Source organism: Caretta caretta, chromosome 2, assembly GCF_965140235.1.
Source record: "Caretta caretta isolate rCarCar2 chromosome 2, rCarCar1.hap1, whole genome shotgun sequence".
Taxonomy (NCBI): Eukaryota; Metazoa; Chordata; order Testudines; family Cheloniidae; genus Caretta; species Caretta caretta.
The window spans coordinates 121,154,714-121,179,935 of NC_134207.1; the positions used below are offsets into that span (position 1 = coordinate 121,154,714).

The following is a 25,222-nucleotide window of genomic DNA, read 5'->3' on the forward strand; positions in this document are numbered from 1 at the left end:
GCCAGCCCTCTGTGGAGAAAGAGGTGGTTAGGGACTATTTAGAAAACCTGGACGTGCACAAGTCCATGGGGGCTGGACGAGTTGCATCCGAGAGTGCTAAAGGAACTGGCGGCTGTGATTGCAGAGCCATTGACCTTTATCTTTGAAAACTCGTGGTGAACGGGGGAAGTCCCGGATGACTGGAAAAAGGCTCATGTAGTGCCAATCTTTAAAAAAGGGAAGAAGGAGGTGTTAGGGGGCTTATTCCTTCACCCACTTACTTCCCTGGTCCTTCTCGCATGAACAGAGAGCAACAATATCCGAAGTCCAAAGGTGCAAACAATTCGATGTTTATTGGGGTGAACTTCCAGCAAGCATGATTCCAGTTTCCTTCCTTAGTATCCTCCTTCCCAGCTCTGACACCACAGAGCCTTACACCTGTGTCCCTGTTCCCATTCCTGCCCTTAGCCAAACATGATTCCAACTTCCTTACTCCCATTCCCTGTTCCCATTTCCCCCTTTAGCAAAACATGATTCCAATTTTCTTACCCCCATTCCCTGTTCCCATCTCCCTCACCCACATGCCCACCCACACCCAGTCACTTCCTCATTGACTACAGATTATATAGTAAAACTTGAGTTCTGCTTAGCTATACCTTAACCAATCATTTTCCTGAAATTTAACTAACCAATCCTAACATATTGTAACATGATTATGTAACCAATTATATCCCACCACCTCAATTAGTTTACACCCAGCAAAATTAATTATACAGCAGACAGGAACAATCACAGAACCAGACAGAGATTATACAGACAAACAACAGCAAAGTGGGAACTATAATGACAAAACAATACAGAAGTGAGGATTTCACATCCCAGCTATTGATAAGTGAGTTCTTGCCAGACAGGATGCTATCAAACTAAGTTTCCTTTTACATTTTCTAGGCACTTCCCTTTCTCTGGAGGTGATAGGAATACAATCCTGTCCTGATAGTGCCTACCAGCCCAATAGCACCTTATTTCAATGTGACTAGTTTGGAATGTGAGGATGTGACCGTTCGCTTCCCAGCTTATGGCTGCCTCTGCTGCTTAGCCAAAGGCCTGAGCCTAAGCACAGGGCCACAAACTGTCACAGTAAGAGAAGGCCCTTACACTGGCAGACAGTGGTTTTGATTCTTTCTTTTATACCTCTATCACTAGCCAAGTGATAAGAATACACCTAAATTCTTAGAGTATAGGCCTTTACAGACAGGCCTGAATATCTATATCCTAACAGGAGGATCCTGGGAACTACAGGCCAGTCAGCCTCACTTCAGTCCCCGGAAAAATCATGGAGCAGGTCCTCAAGGAATCAATCCTGAAGCACTTACATGAGAGGAAAGTGATCAGGAACAGTCAGCATGGATTCACCAAGGGAAGGTCATGCCTGACTAATCTAATCGCCTTCTATGATGAGATTACTGGTTCTGTGGATGAAGGGAAAGCAGTGGATGTATTGTATCTTGACTTTAGCAAAGCTTTTGACACGGTCTCCCACAGTATTCTTGTCAGCAAGTTAAAGAAGTATGGGCTGGATGAATGCACTATAAGGTGGGTAGAAAGTTGGCTAGATTGTCGGGCTCAATGGGTAGTGATCAATGGCTCCATGTCTAGTTGGCAGCCGGTGTCAAGTGGAGTGCCCCAGGGGTCGGTCCTGGGGCCGGTTTTGTTCAATATCTTCCTAAATGATCTGGAGGATGGTGTGGATTGCACTCTCAGCAAATTTGTGGATGATACTAAACTGGGAGGAGTGGTAGACATGTTGGAGGGCAGGGATAGGATACAGAGGGACCTAGACAAATTGGAGGATTGGGCCAAAAGAAATCTGATGAGGTTCAATAAGGATAAGTGCAGGGTCCTGCACTTAGGACGGAAGAACCCAATGCACAGCTACAGACTAGGGACCGAATGGCTAGGCAGCAGTTCTGCGGAAAAGGACGTAGGGGTGACAGTGGACGAGAAGCTGGATATGAGTCAGCAGTGTGCCCTTGTTGCCAAGAAGGCCAATGGCATTTTGGGATGTATAAGTAGGGGCATAGCGAGCAGATCGAGGGACGTGATCGTCCCCCTCTATTCGACATTGGTGAGGCCTCATCTGGAGTACTGTGTCCAGTTTTGGGCCCCACACTACAAGAAGGATGTGGATAAATTGGAAAGAGTCCAGCGAAGGGCAACAAAAATGATTAGGGGTCTGGAACACATGACTTATGAGGAGAGGCTGAGGGAACTGGGATTGTTTAGTCTGCGGAAGAGAAGAATGAGGGGGGATTTGATAGCTGCTTTCAACTACCTGAGAGGTGGTTCTAGACTATTCTCAGTGGTGGAAGAGGACAGGACAAGGAGTAATGGTCTCAAGTTGCAGTGGGGGAGGTTTAGGTTGGATATGAGGAAAAACTTTTTCACTAGGAGGGTGGTGAAATACTGGAATGTGTTGCCTAGGGAGGTGGTGGAATCTCCTTCCTTAGAAGTTTTTAAGGTCAGGCTTGACAAAGCCCTGGCTGGGATGATTTAATTGGGGATGGGTCCTGCTTTTGAGCAGGGGGTTGGACTAGATGACCTCCTGAGGTCCCTTCCAACCCAGATATTCTATGATTCTATGATTCATTGCACTGTGGGTGTGCTGACCCCTGCAATTTCCCCAAATGCAGGAAACTCGACTGCATAATTTGTCATAGTGGGAGACAGTGTTTGCGCTCTCTCCTGGGAAAGAAAACACTCTCCTGTAGCCATCTGGCCTGACACGCTGTGTATTTCTATAGCAGTGCAGCACTCTGCAACAGGTAAAGTGCACCGACCAAGTCTGATTAAGAAATGTGTCTGCAGCTCTCCTTGACTTCAGTGGGATTTGTGGGTACTCAGCACTTCTTTAGAAATCAAGCCATTCTTATCTTTCCTGCCCCCAAGAACTCACAATCTAAGGGTCTGATCCAAAGCCCACTGACATCAATCACACTGGAATGAAAATCATTCCCATAGGCCAAATTTGGCTCAGTGGAGCAATTCAGAATGAACACGGATTGTCTTGTGGCATCAATCCTTCAGAGGAGAGGCAAGTTTTCAAGAGTTCTTATGAAGGAGGTGCCAGGCAGAGAGAGCCTGGAAAATGTTAATTAGGATGTTGTTCTAAGTGTGCGCAGTGGCACAGAAGAAGGCACGATGGTGGTGTTGGGCGAAAGAGACACAGGGAGTGGCAGGAAAGAAGCTTGGGTGGAGTGTAAGAAGAGGGAAGTGGTGTAGGAGGAAATGTGGGAAAAGATGCCAAGAAGCTTATCAAATTGCAATGCAAACTGTAAATTTTGTCCCCAAGCAAAACACCTCCATACTCCTGCGAGGTCAAGCTAATAAAGACAACTCAGTATTCCCTGTCTCATAAAAAATGAATAAAAAGCTTCTGTACAACAATTAAGCTAATATATTGTAGTTTGCGTCATCACATATGGAGATTGCAGCTATTCCAATAAAATATGCCTTATATTTTACAGGGATAGCTTCTTCGAACCCAGCCTGGTACATACCGCACGGTACAATATTGCGTGTGGTACTTGGCAGGAATTGGGGATGGACATGTGTCAGTAAGGACAGTGAGTGCATTCTGGGATCTTGCACACATTTCTAAAGTCTCAGTGAGACTACTCATGTGCATAATATTAAGCATGTGCGTAAGTGTTTGCCGGATCATGGTATAATTGCAATTTTCAGTAAAATGTAACCAACAGATTAGATACATATACACAGCAAATGCAAAAATTACTACAATACTGTCCTTTTGTCTCAGTCCGTAAGGGCACTGGAAAATTAGACTAACTCGGAGCTAGTCTGACAAAGCAGTTTTTTTACTGTTGAATAAATGTTAGCAATTTGGTTTTGCAATATTTATATCAACTCTAGAGACAGTCAAAGAATAATTGGCAAAGAATTTATTCAATGATTTTTCTTTTCCATTGATTGTCAGAGAAATTATTTGCAGATACGTGCTTTCAGTGTTCAGCCCACCCTAGACTAAACACTTTCTACTCAACTTAGTTTTCAGCATCATGTTTCAGTTTATAGTTCGATTTTTCCCTGGGCAAAGTGAGTTAGTAGTTAGGCAGCACTCACAGATTCCTACTGAAAACACTTGATAAAATGTTTTAAAAAGTGGAAATGATAAAAGATAATGCTTCACACAGGCCAGATTCAGCTCTCATTAAAGAGTCAGTGGGAGTCTTTCCATTGACTTCAACAGCAGTTGAATTCAGCCCTAGGATATTAACAGGTTTAAAGGATTATTTAGTAAACTTCTGTCCTGCAAAAAGCTATGACTGGCCCCTATTTCATTTTGCAATTACTAAAGGATGGTCTTTACCCTGTCGGTAGAGAGAGGTCTGTTCCTAACCCTGTGGCTGGGCAGCAGCCAATTTTTCCCTGTGGTGCTCAAAGGCAGCGAGCTGCAAAATACATATGTGTAGTATGGCAGAGTTGCCCATATTGTAAGTATGTTAATGTATGAGTGTCTTGACACCTGCATGATTAATTGCTCAGCCTCAGCGCTGAACTGGAACAGGTGTTTACACTGTAATTTCCCTCAGCCAGCTGATGTCATTCAGTTTAGTGATTTGAGGATCTGGCCCCATTTTTTTAAGGAAAAGTGAAAAGCAAACGGGAAAATAAAAAAAATTAAACTAAATCACAAATCTCAGTGCTGATTTAACTGTGCACTTCCCTAGCTGTGATGTGTTAGCTAGAAGGGCATGCAATCTATGGGTCTCTGCAGTGAAATAGCCACACAAAGGACCCAGTAAGGATCAGGACTCCATTGTACAAGGCACAGTACACATATAGAATCAGATACAACCCCTACCTGTAGAAATTACAAGCTAAAAAGACATGATATACAAATAGACTTGGCAAATGTTGGAAGCCATGGGTGTGGTGAAGTGTTTTCTTCATTCAGCACATGGATGAAGTGCAAACTCAACTCTGGGAGGGAAGATTGTGAATGGACAGACAGACAAAGCACTACCAATTGCCAAAGAAAACCTCCTCCTCCAATCCAGCCTAGAAAACTCTCCGGACTAGAAGATATAATTGCAGATACAATTATGTAGACAGCAAAGAGGGCAAGGTGATTAGGTGATTTCTATTAAAGAGGGCAAGGTGATTAGGTTTAGTCCTAGACCCTTCTCCCCGTCTTTGCAAACTCTTTTGGCAAACTCAGCTCAGGGCCACTGCAACAAGCCTACTTAGAAGGCCTTCTCCATAGCACTGTTAGTATTCTGTTTCTGCTGAACCCAGGCTTTAGACTTCAAGCTTAAACATAAACAACTAGGTAAAGAAGGAGGCACTGATGTAAGAAGCTATGTGCCTAACTTTTCACCTAAACATATGGCACATTACATCTTACAGAAATCTTTGCATCTGAAAACATCTCTGAGGCCTCTAAAACTATACTTTAGGACAGGGATCAGCAACCTTTGGCACACAGCCCACCAGGGTAAGCCTCCTGGCAGGCTGGGCCAGTTTGTTTACCTGTCATGTCCACAGGTTCCGCCGATCCCGAATCCCACTGGCTGCGGTTTGCCACTCCAGGCCAATGGGGGCTGCGGGAAGCAGTGCTGGCCGCTGCTTCCTGCGGCCCCCATTGGCCTGGAACAACAAACCCCAGCCACGGGGAGCCGTGATCAGCCAAAACTGCAGATGTGGCAGGTAAACAAACCGGCCTGGCTCGCCAGGGGACTTACCCTGGTGGGCCACGTGCTATAGGTTGCTGATCCCTGCTTTAGGAGATCCAAAGCACAGCTTATTTTCAAAGCATCCAAAGCTCTAGACATTAAGCATGTGTAAATTAAGTGGAGTGAACTGTGTGTGTACATACACACACACACACACACACACACACACACGTTTTTCAAAAGTGGCTAGTGATTTTGAGTACCCAGTTTTGGGGTGCCCAACTTGAGGCACCTGAAAATGGATGGATTTTCAAACAGTGCTGAGTGATCCTCGCAGAAAATACCCCATCGATCTTTAAGGTTTCTCAGTTTGGGCACCCAAACCTCACTAGTCACTTTTGAAAAAAAGTAGTCATTTACATAAACAAACACACACATCAACACAGGCAGTTCACCCTACTTAGGGTTTAAACATGCCTAGTCAGGAAATTTACCTAACTGGAATATCTGAACTGACGATCAATGACACTAGCAATCACTTCATCTTGATGGGAATGGTAATTCCACTTAATTGGGATCTTTCTATGTGATTTAGTGGTTCTTAATACTGCTTGGGGGTTTTTTGTGTCTCAATCTCAAAATGGCTTTGTCTGTCTGCTGCTCTTGAAACATTATCCGTTCTTCCTTAGTAATGACACAGGCAAAACTGAGAAGAGCTCTGTATTAGCTCTAAAGCTTGTCTCTCTCACCAACAGAAACTGGTCCAATAAAAGCTATTACCTCACCCACCTTGCCTCTCTAATAGGCAGAACTGGCTGTTAGTAGGTGTTCAAGGAGCTAACTACCTGCCCCTTGGAGAGTAGCAACAGATTCATTCTCTATCCCAGTACATATGGTACTGCCTACTACCTCTGTGAGCCTGTCCAGTATGTCAGAAACTCACTGTGGCCTACCAGAAAGCTTTGTTAACACTGAAATGGTGTTTTCTATTAACAATTCTATTTAATTAGGGCAAAAAGACATGCACCAGGATGTCCCAATTTAGCAATTTCTCATGTGTAACTTATGGCCATAAAATTTACCAGAAAACATATTTATTCATCGACCCACAGATACATCCCACGCTCATATGTATAAAACCTGATTTCAAATGTATGCATTAGCTGAGATGCTAAGAGTCTACTTAAAGGCTACCAAACTAGACACTTAAAAATAACTACTTTAAAAAAAAAACCTATCAGATTTTTTCCATATGATTCAGTAAAAGACAAAACCTGTGTTTGCAATTACAAAATGAAATGTTTCCAAGTTGATAATCTGATTATTAGAATTAGGTTTGCAACCTCTTCCTCTGTGCAAAGCAACAGAAGTAAGGCAACTCAGGCTCAAGTGCCTTCTCACCTTACTTGTACCTAAAGATAAGGCATCCTCCCCTACCACAGCTGGGCAACCATTCTCAATAGGACTTGAATTTAGCAGGTATAAGTGGAACAACAAATCAACGCTCCTGTCAACTGCTGGTTGAAAAAAAAAAAAAGGAGCTAAAATAATTTGCCAATGGTAAAGAGTCACAGCAACAGTCACTCTCTCCTAAGACGGAACAAAAAGATCAGTTAGAAACAAGAGAACAGCAATATCTCTAAAGCTTCTCTCCCTCTGCTTTAATGCAAAACTTCTGTCTAGAACCATCCGGCCTGACTTCCTGCTACAGATTTAAAGAACTAGTACACATATCCTTAAGGATGCAGGGAGAGGAGAGTTGGAAAAAGTGGGGAGAAAGTGGCAAAGTACTGTGGGAGATGGATGATACCTTCTTCTTACCTTAATTGTTAATATGTTTAGGGCCTAAAAGTAAGAATCCAGATAGCTCTACAATTTAATCTTAGCCTATCATAACTACAGATGCTAGTCTTATCCTCCAGCAGAAAGTTCCTTGCATTAATTATATGTTGCGCTTTAAAAATCCTCATATTTTCTGTGCTTGTTGCCTTTTAATTCAGTGTCCTCTTGCTCCAGCTTTATGGGAAACGGTCAATAGGAAGGTTCAATCAACTTTTGCAATACCATTCATTATTTTAAATTCTTCTATCTTGTCTTACTCTTTTCCTTTACAGATTAAACAGTCTTAGTGTAGCTAGCCATTTTTCTCTGTATAGACACCTATATGTGGATTCGGTCTACTTATGTGCAAATATAGCTATTTGTGTTTCTGTGTAGCTATGTGTGGGCAAAAATCTGCATGAATCTATGTCTGCGCATAAATGTTATTAAATCTCTGTGCTGGAAAATACGTGTACGTGTCTAAAGTGTGTGGGTATGTATAAATGCCTCCCTATATGTAAATGTATGTGTTACCACCCCCTGTAGTTGCCAGAAGAATTTAACTCTTCATTAGTGCTCAGTTTTCTGAAGCCTTTTTTTCTTTTCTTTTCTTTTTTTTTTTTTTTTTTTTTTTTTTGAGGTTCAGTGTTTAGTCATTAGGAAGAAAAGGGGGAGGTCAAAACACAGAAGTACATTTTCCTGGAAACTGGCACGTTTCCTTTGCAACTTTTATTGGCAAACCTGTCCACCAAAGCATTCCTTGGCATTGCCTAGAAAATAATGGCCTTGCCTTCCTGTAGTGTTCACTTTTAATAACTAGAGTTGTTTCAGGAAGTCTGTGCCTTTTGGCTAAAATTCAAGGTTCTCAACAAAAAAAGAGACTGGCCTAAGGATTTTTTTTTCCTCTTTGGGGTGGGGAGAAGGGTGTGGGTGTCATCGATGGGTGGATGTTGGAGGGCAAGTGCTGTAATGAATTAATGAGTGGAGAGGCTGGGTTGTCTGCTGTTTGCTGGGTTTGGGTATGCCTGGAGGACGTTGAAGTGGGGGAGCAATTGGTTGATGGGGTATTTGGTTGGTGTAAGACAGTTGGTCTGGGGAATTCCTTGCCAGTGTTGGAGGATGATAAGTGTGCAAGGGAATTTGGACATGGGTAGGCAGGATGGTGTGTTTTGGTTGAGGAGGCGATATATATTTTGTGTCAATATAGTTATGTTGGCTGGTGTGTGTTTATGGGGGCAGTGTCCAGGCTGGGAAGGAAGTGTAGGCTAGTGTGGGGTGTTGGGATGTTGGCAGGAGGTGAGTGTGCCTATGTGTTTGTTGCAGGGAGCACTGAGAATCAAATACATTTGTTAGTCTCTAAGGTGCCACAAGTCCTCCTGTTCTTTTTGCGGATACAGACTAACATGGCTGCTACTCTGAAACTAGGGAAGAATGAGAGAGAAGGTGCAGGAAGTAACATAGTTTATCCAACCGTTGGTGAGCGAGGCAAGTGTGTTGGATTTACACAGAGCTCGTCTTCAGCTCTGTGGAGCTCAAAGCTTCTCTCTCTCACCAACAGCAGTTGGTCCAATACAAGATATTACTTATTACCTCACTCACTTTGTCTTCCCTCATATCCTGACACTGGCCCCCCTGCAAAAGAGTAGGGAGGAATGGCCAGCTACGAGCCCAGGGGGAGGCCGGTCATAGGGAGCCTGGAGAGGTTGGGGATCTCATAGCTCACTGAGGCGCCTGCTCAGCGACATTGCTTAAATCCTGACTTTACTGCCACTTGCTGCTCCTCCGGGAGCGAGGAATCGCCGGCAAACACGGGAATGGGGGGACAGCGGATCCTGTAGGTGGAGCTGGAGGGAAGACGGCCGTGCTCATGCGTCTAACCGGGCCCATCAGGGGGCGCTCCAGCCACAAGAAGCGCCTGAACCAACCGCACAGGTGGTCGCCAGCTGGGAAAAAAAGAGCAGAGCGGGCGCCCTGGAGACCCAGAGGCTCCCAGCCCGCTGGGCGGCTGCATAGGCAGCAAGTCCAGCCCCAAGCCACGTGCAGGAAACGGGACATCATCGCCCGAGGGAGGTAACCGTAGCGACAGGATGTGTGCCCTGGACGCCTCTGGTGAAAGGCATAAAGAGATGGGACTGTAATCAGTTCAGAAATGGGAACTGGACTCGTGTAAAAAAGCAGATGGATTTGTAGGAGCTGCTTGAAGTAGCCACAGGAAAGGAACACCCAGCGTAAAGCCTCAGTGTATCTTTCTGCCAGGCGATAACATCTGAACTTACTGCTTCCATCTCGGTTTACTTTCCGAGACGCTGGTCTCAATGACTAATCCCCTAGGAGGGGCACTTGGCAGCATCCCTTCCGCAGGTTGTGAATTTGCAAATGCTTGTGAGGAGCGTCCAACTTCCCCAACAAATAACTCTAAGAGGGACCTGCCTGCTTTGGCTTGACTCACTGAAGCAGGGGTGCTTTAAAACAAATCAGTCAGTATTAGCTTCCCAACGTGTGTGTGTGTGTGTGTGTGTGTGTGTGTGTGTGTGTGTGTGTGTGTGTGTGTGTGTGTGTGTGTGTGTGTGTGTGTGTGTGTGTGTGTGTGTGTGTGTGTGTAAAAACTCACTGACTATTATAATCAGAGACTGACTGCAAGCTTTCTTTGGTAGCCTACCACTGAACTGCCTGCCTGTTATCCACTGACTTGCTAAACACCTATCACTCCCAGACTTCACCAGCGAGGAACTGTCGCTTCAGTCTTACGTAAATAAATCACTGGAAACAAATAAGTCTCTCCCTTCCCCATCCCCTTCCCGCAATACGGGGAGGAGAGCAGCAGTGTCCGCGCGTGTGTTCAGCTACGGGATGCTGGAGATCCCAATGGATTCAGCCCCCCTCCACCTTTTCTGCCTCTCCCTAGAGCTTCTGAGAGACAGAGAAAGGAAATTAGCAAGGAAGGAAAGGGAATACAAAAGAGACAGGGGATGGACCTTGAAGAAAAATAGGAGATAAATTCAGACCTGGATATTTCTCATCTTTTTAGGAGATCTTCCCGCAGATATTAGCACTTTGCAGATGCCAGGGTTAGAAAACGCACTGGGTTATTATTTCCCCTAGGAAGTTGCATTTTTGAAGTTATTAGACTTGCATTTTAATAGCCAAATAAATAATTAAATAAAAATCCTGGAACCCATAGGCATTGTATGTGTTTTAATGATCTATTCATGTCATCATTCAGTCGCAAACTATTCTTCAAAGAACAATATTTTTATAGAAAACCAAGTAATATTTTGCCAAGACAATTCTTGTGGAAAGATGGGAAGCACCGTTTGCAAAACAATGTAGGGTCTCGATTTTTCTTTGTAGATTGTTAATTGTATATACTTTGTAGATTTAAAATGCAAGTTATTCCGTTTGTGAAATAAATCACCAATTACTGTCTATCAAGCTAAAATGAAAATTCACTTTTTCTTCAACTGGAATAGAAAGCCAAATGATGCAAGAGGTTTTTCATTATTATTTAATTCAGATGATAAACTACAAAGTTTTCCCTGGATTCAAAAACTATCGAGCTACACAGTTACAACAGGCAATAAAATGAGCATATTATCTCATTAAATTTGATTACTTTGCCATTAAAACAGACTTCCTCTGGAGTTCTCTTGCGTTAATTTTTTGCGCAAAGGTCAGAAATAATGTATTTGTAATAATCACAATATAGATAGGAAATTACCTATTCTTAGCTGCAACATAGATCGATTTGAGCAGGTTTAATTGGGACAATAGGTTTTCAGCTGCTGAGCCAGGGTATATTTTCACCTGAAAGCATATAGTTCAGTTCACTCCAAATGACCTGCACTTCGGTTTGGGAAACATGGAAATCCTTACCCTGAGATTCAAGGAGCCGGGATTGGGTAGGGAGATAGAGGTGTGAATGGCAGGGATACTGCAGTGATGTTAAAACCGAGAGAGAGAGAGAGGTGAAGCTCTGAGTAGGTATAAACATAAATAGCCTCAGTCTGAAAAACGTTTCACCTCTAGGTCTTTGAGCGGAGAGGAAACCCTTCAGCAAATTGTTTGGATCCACCTGTTGGCTTTACCCACTTTAAATGTTACTCCTTCACCGTGTTGCTATTGATATTATCTTTCGATCATCTAAATAAATAAGGTTAAGAGTAAATGCAACAAACGCCCCCACAATGGCTTGACTGCCCTTTCCACAGCTTTAAAAAGGACGTTGAATAGGTGCCGATTTCGTTTCAGTCCCACACCAAAAACACACCCCAAAATGTTACTCTTTCATCCAGAGGCCATGGTGGGTACGACAATAAATAAACAAACAAGACATCTGAAATTCATTCCTGTCCCGCACTTAAGTATGTAAAACACAAACACAAATTACTTTTCCTGGATTGTATCCAAAATTAAACCAGTCAGAAAACTGATCTTTCTGCTTCTATAAAACTTTGTTTTTCCTAAAACTGTTTGCGCGTGCCAGTTACTAGTTTCACAATGGCAGTTTTTGTACCTAAAGTAGAGAACCACAGTGCTGCTGCTGCTTTCAGATGTGTAATTTAACACACATTAGTTATTGCATCACTGCACAGTAATGTAAGAGCGTAGCTATTGCAAAATATATTAGATGCAATACAACTGGGATTAAATAATCCCAATAAAATAATAAAGAATAATTAATAATCTAACTTCAGAATCATGAGCATTAAACCTACACCGTATCCCGTTACATTTATAAGTCACCGAAAGATAGGCTTTTTGAACAGAACAGTACAGTGATTAGTGGGAATGAATGTGAAATACTTGGAAATCGTTTTAACTGCAGGTAAGATCGTGGGAAACGCTGGGTGACCTGGGTTCTATCGATATGCGTTAAAATGCTGTTCTTTCTAGTAAAGCAAGTGAGAGATTTTGAAGACACAAAATGTCGAAACTACATCGAAACTAATGCCTAGGTCAGTGCCACTGAGACGATTAATTCGTCAGTATTTGGGGGAAATGTAGAATTGGACAGGAGCAGGTGAAAGGATTCCAGAAGATCAAACGCAACAGGTAAAACTGAATAATATAGTCACCATTGAAGGACTTATTTTTATTACAAAACTAGAACAGTTACATCTGAGTAGGAAATGGAGGAAAGGTTAGAACATATCAACTTTCTCGCCGTTTTCCATCACTTGTTTTAAATTGATTAATGATTCGAGGGAAAAGGCTTGACTTGAAATACTACCAAGCAAATCACGTTCCCTTAACACCGTCACGTCTCTTCTACCTGTTGTGGTTTGGAGCGCAATCAATCACTGTATAAATTGAGGAAAGGGGGTTTAAAATCAGTGGAGCCAAAAGGGTCTTGTGACTCATCTTCAGCGTGAGAGTTTGTCACAAACCCAGGGGAGTGTGAAACTCATCTCCCACAAACCACATGTACTCAAGACCATTTTTCCTTCACAAGTTCCCAAACGTCTGCACTTCAGCTTGTTCTATCAACTGACCCACTGTTAACTGCAATGGGAGTGCAGAGGTAGAAAGCAGCAGGCTAAAAAAAGGGGGTGAAGGGCTGGATTTCAGTCCAATCAGCATCTTTAACCGCTGTCACTGTTCAACCCGCAGACACTAGTCATTTCCATTAACGATGTTCAAAAGTAAGAAAAATGACCCTCCTTGTTTCCCGCAGCTCAGCCTTAAATCCACTTTAAAATCTCAATCCAAACATTTCTTTACAGCACAAGTATTCTTTCAGCCATTTAAAGAGAGTCGGTCTTAGCAGAAATTAAGTCCTGATAGTCAAACCGTTAAACAATTTTGAACACACCTATTTTTCTCTTGTCAACAACGCACCTGTCATGCCACTGATTCCGCGGGCTGCAATGGCTTTCGTACAAAAGTATGCTCGTTCGAGCTCTCTCTCTCTCTCTCTCTCTGAGCAAAAGGGGGGCTTAGCCTATCAGACCCCAGCAGGTTACCTGAACAAGCCGGTTAAAGGCACGTACAAAGACATCTGTCTGTGTTTATAAACAGCACAGGCAGCCGGCGCTTGCTTTGCAGCCTGACAGAGGAAAGCCCTTCGTGGCCGATTAATAAAAAGGAGCTTTGCAGGACTCGTCAAAAGCTTGTCGAATGGAATCCCCTCAGAAACGCGTGCTCAGGCAGCTGCCTGTAAGGAGGCTGGTGCTGGTGAGGAGTGGGTCTCTCTCGCTTCCCCTTTCTCCCTCCCCCTTCTCCCATTTACCCTGCCTGGTGGGAAGATGGGGGTGGGCGGGTGACACCGACCTTCCTTCGCCCCGGGGAGCAGAAAGTGAGCTCTGAGCACGTGCACACGTGTGGAAGTTGCCTGTATACAGATAGATCTGAAGAAGGTGAATGTGTGCGAAGGCGAGGAAGGGTGTTGGAGAGGCGAGGAACATAGAGCGGTGTCTATCGGAGCAGAGGCGGGTGAGCGGGCGTGCAGCGGAATCGTCTGTATTTAGGTGTATGTGAAAAGCTGCGTCCTCCGGGAGAGCGCATCTGCGTATAGGACTAGGCAAATGTGTTGACAGAAATATATAGGTATGAACGCACGGCCTGTAACAGGAATGTGTGTGTGTAACGTGTGTATGGGCAGGCCGGTGTACGTGGACAGCCGATCTCTGCTTTGCGCATGGGAGAGGGAGAAAGGCTGTGGCAGGCGTGGAGAGCGATAGGTACTTGCGTGTGGGGGAGAGCGTGGGCCAGTGTGTGTGGCCAGTCCCAGAGCTGGAACTCTCGGGGCTGCTGCTGCGGCTCCAGGGTCCCCCCCGCGCTTCCCCCCGTTCCGAGCCCGGCTCTCCCTTCTCATTGGCCGCCCGGCCTCGGCAGGGCGGAGCTCCGCCGCCGGAGGAGGAAAAAAAACAGTAAGTGCGTAAAAAAGTCCTCGCCTTGGTGACGGATGCTCAAAAGTTCAGAAGTTTTTCCAATGCTTCCCAAAGCTGCCCGCGACCGAAAAAGAGACTGAAAAAAAAAAAAAAAAGAAAGAACCACCCCCCAAAAGAGTTGACATCGGGAGACCGGGAAGGTGGATATTTGTAAATTCCCCTTAGAAAGAAACCACCACTTTTGTCCCCTCCTGGGCAGAGACAACGTGTTGCCGATCCCGGTGGAGCCAGGCGCTGGGCGTGTGGGAGCCGCTCGGCCCAGGGCGTTTATTTTGGCATTGGAAGTGGCTTTCTCCGCGGCAAGCACTGGTGTGGAGTGCGGGGCTTTTGCGGGTGCCTTTTACAGGCCGAAGAAGAGGCGGCTTCCCCCCCCCTCCGCTTGTGTGCGAGGCCGGGGGGTGACTGATCGCCGGCAGGACCTCGGTCTGGAGGGGCCGGGGGGGGGAGGGAGGGAGGGAAAGTTGTTTGGTCCGGCGGGGAGGGTGCGGGAACCTGACGGGAGGACATGCAGGCTCGCTACTCGGTGTCCAGTCCCAACTCCCTGGGAGTCGTGCCTTACCTCGGCGGGGAGCAGAGCTATTACCGGGCCGCTGCGGGAGGGGGCTACACCGCCATGCCGGCCCCGATGAGCATGTATTCGCACCCGGCCCACGAGCAGTACCCGGCCGGCATGGCCAGAGCCTACGGACCCTACACCCCGCAGCCGCAGCCCAAGGATATGGTGAAGCCCCCCTACAGCTACATCGCCCTCATCACCATGGCCATCCAGAACGCGCCGGACAAGAAGATCACCCTGAACGGGATCTACCAGTTCATCATGGAGCGCTTCCCCTTCTACCGGGACAACAAGCAGGGCTGGCAGAACAGCATCCGCCACAACCTCTCGCTCAACGAGTGCTTCGTCAAGGTGCCCCGGGACGACAAGAAGCCCGGCAAGGGCAGCTACTGGACGCTGGACCCGGACTCCTACAACATGTTCGAGAACGGCAGCTTCCTGCGGCGGAGGCGGCGCTTCAAGAAGAAAGACGCCGTCAAGGACAAGGAGGAGAAGGACCGGCTGCACCTCAAGGAGCAGCCCCAGCCCCGGCAGCACCCGCAGGCCGAGCAGGAGAGCGGCGGGGCCGGGGGCGCGGCGGGGAGCGGGGCCGGCTCGCAGCCGCCGCCGCCGGTCCGCATCCAGGACATTAAGACCGAGAACGGCACCGCCTCTCCCCCGCAGGCCGTCTCGCCTCCCGGCGGGGGAGCGGCGGCCCTCACCAGCGCCGTGCCCAAGATCGAGAGCCCGGACAGCAGCAGCAGCCTGTCCAGCGGCAGCAGCCCCCACAGCAGCCTCCCCTCCAGCCGCTCGCTCAGCCTGGAGGCGCCCGACCCCCAGCACCAGCCGCCGCAGCCGCACCACAGCCAAGGCTTCAGCGTGGACAACATCATGACCTCCCTGCGGGGCTCGCCCCAGGGCGCCCCCGAGCTCAGCTCCAGCCTCCTCGCCGCCTCCTCCGCCTCGGCCGCCTCGTCCCGGACCGGCATCCCCCCCTCGGTGGCCCTCGGCAGCTACTCCCCGGGCCAGAGCTCCCTCTACAGCTCGCCCTGCAGCCAGGGCGCCAACCCGGGCAGCGGGGCCGCGGGCGGGGGGACCTACCACTGCAACATGCAAGCCATGAGCCTGTACGCCGCGGCCGCCGCCGCTGGGGGAGGCGAGCGGGCCGGCCACCTGGCCAGCAGCGGGGCCAGCCCGGTGGAGGACCCCCTGCCCGACTACGCCATGCCCAGCAACAGCAGCGCCTCCTCGCTGGGCCACGGCAGCTTGAGCACGGCGGCCGGCCACCAGGAGGGGCACCACGCGCACCCCGCCGCGCACCAAGGGCGCCTGGCCTCCTGGTACCTAAACCAAGCCACGGCGGCGGGAGACCTGGGCCACTTGGCCAGCGCCGCCGGCTACCCCGCCCCGCAGCAGAACTTCCACGCGGTGCGGGAGATGTTCGAGTCCCAGCGGCTGGGCTTGAACAACTCGCCGGTGAACGGGAATAGCAGCAGCTGTCAGATGGCCTTTCCCTCCGGCCAGTCTCTCTACCGCACCTCAGGGGCTTTCGTGTATGACTGCAGCAAGTTCTGACCAAAACCAGGCCCGGCGGACAGGCTCCCCCCCCGAACAATACAGAGAAAAGGCCAAACTTCAAGCAAGGACTAGATCTTTTCTTTAACAAACCAAGCCGCCTCCTGCAAGCAGCGAGCACCCCAGTGAACTCTCACATAGTTTGTACAGAGACAGCCAAAAAAAATAAAATAAAAATAAGTCATGCCTTGGTTTGTTAAAAGGACAGTGTTACTCCAAATAACACGTAAGTTTTTTTATTGCTTTTGAGAAATACTCCCTCCCCACCCACTCCCCCATCTCATAAGGTATTATTATTATGCCCTGTGTTTAAAAGAGGACAAAATATGCAGTATAGATTACAAGCTTCCCCCGCCCCCCAAGGACTTGTTTTAAAATGTAAATTGCGATATAGTAATTTATTTTTAATGTGTAGGTGGATGTTGTGGACCAAACGCCAGAAAGTGTTTTCCCCCCGAAAACGGACATTAAAAGTGCCTGAAACGTTGATTTTTTTTCATTATATATAAAAAGGGAAACTGTATTAATCTTATTCTATCGATTTTTTTCCTGAAAATATTCTGAGGTATTGCATTGTTTGTTTATTAATAAATTACCATTCAATTGGAATACCTTACACGTCTGGATACTTTCATACATTTTTTTTTTAAATGAAAAGACTTCATGGCTAACATTGGCGATGGAACAACTCGTTCCCCTCCGCACAAATCCCAACGACCGCTTAGAAACTGCCAGGTCGGCCTTTTTCGCTCTCTTCTGCAATATGTTCCACTTAGTCAGCTTGCTTTATTCGCTAGGAAAAGAAAATACTTCCCCAGGGCAGCTGTAGCTTGGCAAATAAACCAACACATTTTCTTAGCATTGATTAGACAGGACCTGGGATATATTTGACCATACACAATAGTATTACAACGTTCCATATTTAATATATGCTTATATTGCTTATAGGGATATCTTAAATACTGTCTCCTATATATGACAGGTTTCAGATAGCAGCCCTGTTAGTCTGTATTCCTAAAAAGAAAAGGAGGACTTGTGGCACCTTAGAGACTAACCAGTTTATTTGAGCATAAGCTTTCGTGAGCTACAGCTCACTTCATCGGATGAATGAATGCAGCCGATGAAGTGAGCTGAAGCCCACGGAAGCTTATGCTCAAATAAATTTGGTAGTCTCTAAGGTGCCACAAGTCCTCCTTTTCTTTCTCCTAGATATGCAATTTTCCCTCTGGGTTCTGTGTGTGTATATATATATGTGTGTGTGTAATATGTCTGTATATATCACACACGTATCTAATCGACATAGTACAGATTTTATATAGGAGACATTCTATAATATATCTCTAAATGTAATGAAAGCATATAAAAGATCTGTGCTCTATAGAATTAATAATTATATATACACACATATTAAGCAGGTTATGTAATATACATTTTAAAAGTACAGTTTTTAATCCTTTGTCTTATAAAATGAACCAGTTATTTAAAAAACACCAACAACTCTTCCCTTCCCTGCCAACCTCAGCCCAAAGCTGTGACTTTTTTTTTTTTTTTTAAGAACGTTGCTGCTTTGTTGGAAATAACTAACTGCTCTTCTGAATAAAATCATTTTAGGAGGACTTTGTATGGGAGAGTTGTTCTTACGTATTTTTTTCTTTCCCACCCCCCATTTCTTTCTTTCTTAATTCAGAAGAAAATACCAGGGTAGATGACTGTTCCAGAGAGTGATGCCTTGTCAGATAAAGAATTTCGCCTTCTGGTCAATTTACAATTAGTTCGTAGGGGCAATCAGGATCACCTTCTCTCTTTGTAAATAACTAAGAAAATGTAATAAATTCATTAGCTTAGAATGAGCCGCCCTGTCAGTCAGATTTTGGAAGTCAATTATTTGATTACAGATATTTAGGGCCTAAAGTTTGCTTTAGATAATACAGTTTCCTATCAGCCGTTCTTATCAAAAGGCAACACTTAGCAGTAATTGCTGTTGCATTGTTAAGGATTACACTGTAAATAAATGCAAGGTAATTTCAGTAAAATCTTATGTGGCTTCTGGGTCGCCTCTCCAAAGCAATCACCTAAAATTTAGAACATTTTATGTTCAGCTCGAATAAACGGTTCGATTTTTTTTTTCACAGAACAGGGGTTTGGAATATATTTAATATAACTTCCTACACGCTTTCTCCCCCCTCCCCCGCTCTAAATAGCTATTGTGTATATATTTACGCAATATAGTTTGCAGATAAAGATGAAATTGAGATAACAAGGTTTTGTTTATTGTAAAGCACAGCAACAACCAAGTATTTTTCCCCTCAGAAGTGATACAAAAGGTTGCATAGCAAAATTCCTAGGCTTGTTAACTTTATTACTGAGAAAGTTACGTTTACTAATTTTTAGATAGGAATAGCTTGATTTTTAAGCACCCCCAGGCTTTAAACAGGTGCCGATTATTTCGTGACATAAATGTTTTTATATTTGTAGCCTAGGCTGACCAGAATGAGATCATTCCCTGGAGGAAAAGATTCTTTGACTTACTTAGAAACGGAGGGATATTTCCACTCTAGCTTTTCAGCTCTTTCTGTTTTAAAGGCAGATCAGAAGCATGGCAGCAGCAAAACTGTGTTTACCATGGAGCTGTCTGTATGGTAATTTCTTTGACTTTTTCCATTTAATTAACTTAATTATAGGCTGTACCGAGATAATTGCCTGTGCCATTTGTCTGTTAGACTCTGTTGCTTGTGATTGTTTTAGTTGGTTAAAACTAGGTTGCAAAATCTTCAGTTGTTGTCTCAGCGGTCTGCAAAAATAAAAAAAGGGGGGGGGGGATAAACAGCACAGCAAACCAGAGTTAGCTTTGACTGTTTAATCACCCATTGGATTGCGAGCGGGGTTAGTCGGAGGGGCAGTTTGAACAAGCGTAGGATAATTACTCCTACTGTCAAAGCAGCCCAGGGGCTCTAACAGAGACGACCCGCATGCCCCGTGAGTGGCTAAGCACCAACGCCTGGTGAACAGGGCTATGCTCTTTCTCTCATTGTCTCTCTGAAAATTGGCGTTGCTGGCTTCTGTGAGCTGGTCCAGGCTGTTGTTGTTAATTATTTACTCATCAATTGCCGCCTTCTTTTGTTGTGAAGAGACACGTGGGCTGAGGAACCCAGCCACAGGTGGAAGGATCAGAGACATTTCATTCTTCACGCCTCACAGATAGTTGGACTTTGCTTCGTTGTGTTCCTAGCAGCCCTTCTTCGCTTAAACAGGAAAAAACCAGGAGCTGATGTTTCAGACGTTTATTCGGTGCTGCTCCTTTGGGGCTGCGTGACGTGACTGTGCATTAGATGGTAGCAAATGAAAACATCTCAATCAGGTATTTCCATTGATTTGTGTGTGCACGCGCGCAGTTGTAATAAATACAAGGCGCTGGCAGTGTTACTACAACGTTAAGGCAAATGGCTCGCCCTCATGCCGTTTAGGAAGGAAGAGGTGCCTTTGCTAGCCACACTATGTTTAAAGGCGGAAAATGAGAATGTAAATAATATTAGTGGGTGCTTAGAGTCTCCCTGGTAGACAGTGACTCAGGGCAACTTGGCGAAGGTTACCTGGATAGGCAGCTAGGTAATATAATTAGGTGCTCTCCTACTGTTGATCAGCTGTTCTGATACAACTTTCAACCTAACGTTCAGAATAACGATGGGAAGGAGGCAGAGAAGAAAAAGTTGCTTTTTGGCCTGTGATACGTTGCTGCTAGTAAAAGCTAAAAGGCTCAGAGACGATTGGGAGTCTTTGTTAGGAAAGTTTTTGGACTCTGGCAAATGTTGACGGGTTCTTCTGTTCAGTTTGCTGCGTTTCCCTCCTTGTAGGCAAACGTTTTGCCTTTAGGACATAAACTTCCAGCAGTTCAGAGATGGAGCCCAGCTCAGAACAAGCGATCACCCTTGACGTTTATTCAACCAATAATAGATTATTTCTTCTCTCCCTCCCCCCCCCGCCGCCCGTGAGAAATAGGAAAAGCAAACCATACATTATTATACACGATAACCACCCAGTAGCGATCGGTCTGACACAAGCTCAAGTAGAGTATCAAACCCTGTAATGAATTTGCAAGGAACTGGAGCCAGTGAAGCAGATGAAAGATGCATCTGTGAACCCCTTGCATCTGTGGTGTTATCCTTCAAACAGAGTGGGCCACATTCTGCTCTGCCATACATCCCGGGTATCTGCCTTAACTTCAGTGGGGTTGAGTAGGTAAATGGTTAGCTCAACGTTTGTGTCAGTATTTTTAAGTTAAAACTAAATTGGAAAACACTGTTCACTACTTGCTTTTCTCTCGGGAAAAAAATTGTGCTTGTTTTTGACCCTAGATAATATTGTATTTTAGCTGATTGAATATGATTATTTCCTAATTCAGCAGTTAAACTAAGCCAAAATTAATTTTAAATTGCATTAAATAGAAAGGGAAAATGCTCCTTTCCTAGATAATTTCCCTCTTATCTTTTTTTAAAAAAAGTTTGTATATTTTTCACATAGAGAAATGGCGCATTTAAATAATTTAAAAACCTTGTTGAACATATTTACATTTATTTATCCTCACATGCCAGGTAAGAATAAAACTAAAGTGGACGGTAGATTTTTTGTTCAGAATGCAATATATTTGTTAACATGATCTCAAGGCTTTACTGATTACTCGCGAAGTTCAGAAAAAATACATTTCAAAGGAAGCTTGAGAATATTTTTTTCCATATGTGGACTTCAACATCATAATCTTCGCATGTTATTAGTAACCCTTGTGCTTTACATCTTATTCAAATCCTTTTTAGTTCCAACAACAATCTCTTTTCCTTTGTTCTCTCTTCCCTCCCCCCACCCCACCCCCAAACGCTAACGCTGAATTAAGCGAACGTTGTTTATGGAAAGCCACCCCAAGGCTTCAATTATTTTGTGTTTCCAGTTACACGTTCTAACACTGGCCCATGTTTTGTGGCAAAGATTTTTAACGTAACCAGGCACTTAGTATTAGGATATGGGGGGGGGGGAGGGTAGTGTTCCGAACTGGTGACTTATCACGTACACCTGAAGGCTAGTTATGCATTGAATAGGAATCAATATATGTGTCACAGGTATGTGTGAGTGTGTACACAGAGAGAGCGCTTACATGACTTTTAGAAATACTTGCTCCAATGACAGTGTATTGAGTCATAGCGTGCCCTCCAAGTTTATCCAGATTTCACTGAATTTTAGAAGGAGGAACTTCTCGTTTAAAATGTCCCCATTATTTTAGCTGGTTCATTTTTGTTCTCTTTACTATTCAGTCCAGTTCTCTTTTTTAAAAAAATTCTCATTTTTAAGACGAATTCATTAATAAAATAAGTGGGTCAAATACATTTTGCGATTCTTGGTAGGTGCTTGAAGCATATATTTAAGTGTATGTGTGTGAGAGGGATGGATGGATGGTAGCAAGATATGGCTTTATCAGGGCGGGCGCGAGAAACCTGCTAAACAAGATCTAGCTATATATTCAAAAGCATAATGCGACCGCTCACCTTTTTCCTGGATGGAGTAACAGATGTAGTGGAATAGGACCATTTTCTGTGCTATCCGAGAATCTTCCTCGATCATTTTTATCTCTTCCAAATGTCCGCGCCCTCTTGCCGTTTACACCAGCTCTGTTTGTGTTTTGCAGAGGCTCGAGCTCAGGAGCGTTTTAATGTGCGGGCAACTGTGCACAAAGGTAGCGCGGTGGTGGGATGAATTTTGTCCCTCCAGGTTTAATTATGATCAGGCTCATAAAGCCATTCTCCTCTTTCCAAAGTCATAAACAAACGTCGCGTTAGGTCGCGATTGATGGTGTCTCGTACCATAAAAGCCGGCCAGGTCAGGAAGGAATAAAATTCAATCAGAGTTTGCGGCATCATTTTTCAGGGGGATGGAAAGGCAGAAAAGGAGACGGAGGTCAAGGGAGAGGATGTCACCATTTCACAACACACCGGAGGTGGAGGTGGAGGAGGAGGAGGGAAGAGCTAATGAGCGATTGTTTTTATCGAGTGGAGTCTAATTTAATCAAACAATCGCTAGATGGGTGGGGGAGGGGTGGACGACTAGGCCTGGGAGTTTTAAATCCCAGCTCTTTGGGTTTTAGCGCCTCTGAGCCCGCTCTTACCCATCTTCACTCGGGTGATTCCTTTATTCCGTGGGGGCCAAAAGGGTGAGGAAGTGTAGGAGCTTGCAATTCTCTAGTACAAGAAAGTCTGGCTGTGTTAAAAGTGTACTAATCGCGTGGGAAAATAAGTCCTAATGATCCAAACCGTGACAATTTGTGGGGACAGAAAACTGGATTGGGGTTTACCAGTGATCGGTGAAGAAGAGTTCAGTGATTGATACAAAGGAGAAAAACAGTCTTATAATTTATGTTTTAAAATGGCTCGCTGGACAAAACAAAACCCTACACAAATCATTATGTGAGTGTTAAGCTCTCTTGGCTTGCTAGTGGAGACACTGCTCGGTTTTTGTTTTGTTTAAAAAAAAAAATCCAACCCTCCACGCCCTCCCACCATTGTTTTCCTTTAATCATTAACATAATTTTGTATGAGCTGTCCTGGTGTGAACACGGGCCAGTTGTGCTGGGTTCCGATTTAATAGTTGTCTGATCCATTTGACAAAGGCCGCTTCAGCTGCTGGGCCGAGTTTTCCTTCAGTGTCATGCCGGTGTAAACGGAAAGCAGAATTCGGCCCAACCGATTAGAAATAATTGGGGTGGGGGCGCTAGTGGAGGGAGAGGTTTAAGGGGGTATATTATTGCACAGCCCCGCAGCATAGGCTCACCGAGTTCAGCACTCCTAGTCCACGAAAAATCAGTGGAGCTGACGGTCCAGTTATGGGGTGTTGTTTTTTTGTTTTTGTTAAAGAAAGATTGAAACGACAAACACTAGAAAAAGAGATTAGGAGTGTAAAATTGAAGAAAATGGACCATATCCGCCTTACTGAAAACAAAAAGGCGGGCACGAAGCATTCTTTCTTTTGTTACATTTATTTCCAGACATTCTATTAGTTGCTGGGAGGAGACCTTCTGTTTTGTATTATATATTATATATAATTTGTTTACTTGACGTTTTCCCTGACTGACTTTAAATTTGCTGGCATATTGAGCATATTATGGGAGACTGAGGGCAGCTGGAATTCTAACTGTATGTATAACGTGCTGGGGTGAGTGATGCACAGATGCCCATACACATATGTCCAGGCTCTGGGGAGGTGTCTCCCACAGCTTCATCCCAGCGTTTTGGGAGTGAGACACTGCTATTCCAACCCAGGGAGGCTAGTTCCAATTCCTGCTTTAGTCACTGTAACAATGACTACAAACGTTAGTTTGTCCCTGCCAGGAAGGCGAGATCTCCTCCAGCTCATTTTCCTCTGGACTGAAAGCGGGTTAACTATGCCGAACACACTTACTGCTGCTGAGAAAACGAGACCCGAGTTCCGTGGGCGGCCCGCACGCCAGTTTAAAGTTTCCTAGGGCTGCAGCTCGTCTGCAATGTTGCAGAGAAAAAGCAGTCCAGGCAGGGCCCAGGCACACGCTCAATGCGTGTCCCTTTCTTTCAGCTCCTGCGCATCGCTGCAGGGAGCTCCTTGTGCAGCAGCCCTCTCTGGATTTTCCTACAGCCTGAGGAGAGTTTTTCACGGAGAGTAGTGGGGAGAGCAAGAATAAAATGTTGCGTGTTTACGCTCTGGTCTTCTTCCCAAATCAGACATGTAGGGGGCTCTTTATTTTGCAACTTGTCGTCTTTAGTTTTGTGCAAAAGAACAAATGCATGTCTCAGCCACTTCTGCCTGCAAAGGCCAGAGCTTGTAGGTCACCGGCTGGATGGGAATTGGGTGGTCGGCAATTTTTTTGCCCCCTAAATAAACACAGCTTGAATCGACTTGGGTGGGCAGAAGGGAACAATTTGTGAGCCAGGGAGCGAGCTCTGGGCAGGCAGTTGGCCCGAGACTTACCTGCTGGAGACTTTCACCTGACCTTTAGCTGTCAAGGGGCTGCTCAATATATTACCCTGAGTTCAGCTCAACTTTCTTTAGACTGATTTCAGCAACAAATTTAAAAAAGACAGCATCCCTTCCCCCTTTACCTCTGGGAAAAGAAAGCAGGAAAACCAACACATATAGAGCCATTAACTGAAAATAGCTGCATTTCCTGGAGTATAAAAGATACTCAAATTATTGCGCTCATGATTGTATTCAGGATATTATTACACGTATTATATATGAATAGACAGGGCATATCACTAAAAATACATGTCTGTAAAAAAACAAGCATTCGATTTAAAACAAATACCAATGCAATTCCTCCCCACCCCCAAGCTTCTTGGAATTTATTTAGTTGCCAGAACATCTCTGACTTTTTTTAATAAATAGTTGAAATAAGGAAAACATTCTTTTTCATAGCACGATAATGTAAAAATACTGATATCGTCCGAAGCAGAAGAGAATTGTTTAAATAATGTCAGTGCGTGCAAGATTTCCTAGTGTAAATACGTTCACACTGAGTTTAGGTTTTGATGTAAGTTCTGCTAGCGTTTTTTTCTGAGTACGTGAAACAGGGCTGCAGCTGCAGGATAGAGCAGGGACATTTCCCCTCTCCCCCCCTTCTTCTGAATAATGTTTCAGAATTACTTCTGAATAGTGTTAGTTTATGAAATGGAAAAACTAGTAATACAGGGACTGTAGTACAGGATAACAGCCACCAG

At 45.0% G+C, this 25,222-nt stretch overlaps 1 protein-coding gene and 2 long non-coding RNA genes across 4 annotated transcripts in view; 2 read left to right on the forward strand and 1 right to left on the reverse strand.

The window, feature by feature from the left end:
- The window catches only part of LOC125632082 (uncharacterized), a 34,433-nt gene extending 20,697 nt beyond the window's left edge, over positions 1-13,736 (reverse strand). Inside the window, exon 1 of one of the 2 annotated variants that reach the window (XR_007355181.2) lies at positions 13,332-13,736. This is a non-coding gene — a long non-coding RNA (uncharacterized LOC125632082). The remainder of the gene's footprint in view (positions 1-13,331) is intronic. The other variant, XR_012667044.1, reaches the window with a different exon arrangement.
- Positions 13,737-14,849: 1,113 nt separating this feature from the next.
- On the forward strand, positions 14,850-17,109 carry FOXC1 (forkhead box C1). Its single transcript, XM_048839735.2, has one exon. It carries the CDS (start codon positions 14,889-14,891, stop codon positions 16,491-16,493), a length of 1,605 nt encoding a protein of 534 aa, XP_048695692.1. The 5' UTR covers positions 14,850-14,888; the 3' UTR covers positions 16,494-17,109.
- A 2,302-nt stretch (positions 17,110-19,411) lies between these two features.
- Positions 19,412-25,222, forward strand: part of LOC125632083 (uncharacterized) — a 37,032-nt gene continuing 31,221 nt past the window's right edge. Inside the window, exon 1 of the long non-coding RNA XR_007355182.2 lies at positions 19,412-19,851. This is a non-coding gene — a long non-coding RNA (uncharacterized LOC125632083). The remainder of the gene's footprint in view (positions 19,852-25,222) is intronic.

What these genes read in the sequence shown, in the direction of transcription:
- FOXC1 (XM_048839735.2), top strand. Translation starts at nt 14,889, where the DNA reads ATGCAGGCTCGCTACTCGGTGTCCAGTCCCAACTCCCTGGGAGTCGTG.